Below are 2,702 nucleotides of genomic sequence, written 5' to 3'. Positions count from 1 at the left end.
TTTCTCTATTCTGTTTTTCGGAGCTGCGGATCGAACCCAGGGCCTTGCGCTTGCTAGGCAAGCGCTCTACCACTGAGCCAGATCCCCAACACCGGCAATCCGCTTTAATATGTAGTTGATGCCTATGGCCTTGGACGAGACGCTCATGTGGGGGTGCACCTGCTTCAGCACCTTGAACACTTCAACTGAGAAGCTCCTTTGTACTCCTTGCAGTCCTTCTGTTGGGGACAGCTTCGAAGAGTCCTTGTATGTTGCGCAAATTTAAACTCCCTCTCACGGGTACACTAAACAAACATTTGGTAAAATAACTACCCCGTCACCAGGTACACCACATTCATTTACATTACGCAGTATTCAAATGAGGTTAATAAGATTTCCTTCAGGATTGGATTAGTTTTAGTGTTTCGTCACGAACAGGAACGTAAACGACACTTGAAGGTCTACTGTCTCATTGGCTGTCTTGTCACTTCGCTTTCACCAATCGGGAAGTACGAATTAAACTGCACAAATCTGCAATAGCTAACCTATTTAAGTATGACTGCTATCAAACATTGGGGAAATGCAGAAAAATCTAGGAGTACTCTGGTTGGGTCTGCATGCTTAACTTAGCAGTCAGAACTGCAGTGAGAAGCAGGCGAGGGTTGTCAGGACACTGACCCAGTTTATTCCGCATTGAAGCACTCAATGCTTATGATTCTCCCACTGCAAGTTCTGCTGTCTCCCTTAGAAGTTAACCGCACATCAACGTGGAAAACAAGGGTTCCATTGTCTAAGGGCCACTTGTGGGCTATGACCTCGGTTCCCCACTACCCCGCCCCGACGAGATGAAGTATGTACAGACAGACCTAGACAGGCAAGACTAACTAGCCTTGCCCCGAGACAGCTAGAGTACCCCTCAGCACACGTACTTATCCCCAGCCCCTTAACTGTGAAGCTCAGCCTACTAGGTAGCGTTCCCACCCTAACCACGCCCCCCGAATGTGCAACAGCTCTTTTATTGAGACTTGTGGGTGGCTCTGAAAAGAGCCTTTGGGTTGTTGGGCTTCTAAGCAGTTGGCCAAAGAAAATTTTATTTCTTCTTGGCTGCTGTTTTCTTTGGCTTAGCTGCTTTAGGCTTGGAGGTTTTTGGTTTGGCCGCTTTGGGCTTTACCGCTCTCGCCTTGGCAGGGCTCTTGGGGGCCTTCTTAGCCTTAGTAGCTTTTGCTTTTTTCGGGCTTTTAGCTTTTTTGGCTCCTGCAGCTGCAGCCGGCTTCTTTGCTTTCTTTGGAGTCTTCTTAGTGCTCTTCTTGGGAGTGGCTGTTCCCGTAGCCTTCTTGGGCTTCTTGGCAGCGCCTGCAGGCTTCTTCGCCTTAGCCGCGCCTGCCTTCTTTGCTTTGGGCTTGGCTTCGCCGGAAGCCGCCTTCTTGTTGAGTTTGAAGGAGCCGGAGGCGCCGGTGCCCTTGGTCTGCACCAGGGTGCCCTTGCTCACCAGGCTCTTCAGCCCGAGCTTGATGCGGCTGTTATTCTTCTCCACATCGTAGCCGGCGGCAGCCAGCGCTTTCTTGAGCGCGGCCAGAGACACGCCGCTGCGCTCCTTGGAGGCGGCCACAGCCTTGGTGATGAGCTCGGACACCGGGGGTCCGGACGCTTTGCGCTTCGCACCACCTGCGGCCTTGCGGGCCTTCTTCTTTATGGGTGTCTTCTCTGCGGGGGCCGGTGCGGCGGGCGCAGCAGGGGCAGTCTCAGACATGGTGAAGCGTGTGTAAGGAGAGAGAACTCGAGCCGGAAGCAGAGGCACTGGCCGGGACTCGGGCCGCCGCGCTGCGCCCGCCCGTTTATATAGGGCGGAGCTGCGCCGTGATTGGTGCGCTGTCCAGCCCGCCTCGCTGGCAGCCGCGGAGTGTCCTCTCTGATGCGGAGTTGTGTTTGTTACACCTCAAAAAAAGCCAAAAATGTCAAAATTCCCCACATAGAATTGCCCAGTTTTTCTCAAATAATGATCCCCGAAGTCTCAGACTTCATGCATATCTCAAAAAATGTGCAAAGCACTAAGCCTTCTGCCGAAAACTTGCAATATTTCCCGCGGTGTTCAGCAAATTTCAACTCAGAGAAACAAAACTTTCTATTTTCTTCGTAAATTATAAACTGATCTTCGACTGTACAGTTTTCTGACCCATCAAATACTATTCTTCAAGAGGTTAGCTTCTTGTGTAGCCCAAAACCATGCCATTGGCATTATGATTTTTATTACAAATCTGCACTTAAGTGAGGGAAGTAACACAGGCTCCTCCGAGAGTCCTGCCTATTGAGCCGAGGGCATTTGAGTTCATCAAACTGGTTTAGTTCAATGCTTAACAGATTATTTACCATTTTGAGTTAAAATCTTCTCTCCTAGGCCTTAAGCCTATATATCTGTGGTTTTATTTCTTCCCGCTCCACCTAAGTTTTTAAATAATTTCTTAGTATAATTGTTTTCTTTCTGCTCCCAAGGGTTGGGGGCGGGGCTGTTGCTTTTCCATCTCTGGACAACTACTCCTTTGGGTTGAGGTACCTCAAATTCAGAGTACTGGGGTCGGGGGAGATTACAAAACATATCTATGGTGCAGACATGAAAATGACTAATTTCCAAGTAGCATATAAATTGTGTTTTCAAAGTCTTTGGAAATGAAGGTGAGCTTTACTTTGAGGAATTTCTCTTGGATCTTGCTTAGTTCTGTTGACAT

At 49.1% G+C, this 2,702-nt stretch overlaps 1 protein-coding gene across 1 annotated transcript; it reads right to left on the bottom strand.

Moving 5' to 3' along the window:
- Positions 1-1,007: 1,007 nt before the first annotated feature.
- On the bottom strand, positions 1,008-1,789 carry H1f4 (H1.4 linker histone, cluster member). Its single transcript, NM_133285.2, is given in 1 exon segment — positions 1,008-1,789. A coding segment is annotated over 1 exon segment (660 nt). The 5' UTR covers positions 1,730-1,789; the 3' UTR covers positions 1,008-1,069.
- Between the last annotated feature and the right edge of the window lie 913 nt (positions 1,790-2,702).

Source organism: Rattus norvegicus, chromosome 17, assembly GCF_021556685.1.
Source record: "Rattus norvegicus strain SHRSP/BbbUtx chromosome 17, alternate assembly SHRSP_T2T, whole genome shotgun sequence".
In the NCBI taxonomy this organism is placed as follows: Eukaryota; Metazoa; Chordata; class Mammalia; order Rodentia; family Muridae; genus Rattus; species Rattus norvegicus.
The sequence above is the reverse complement of the archived record's forward strand: the minus strand, read 5'-3'. Positions and strand labels throughout refer to the sequence as shown.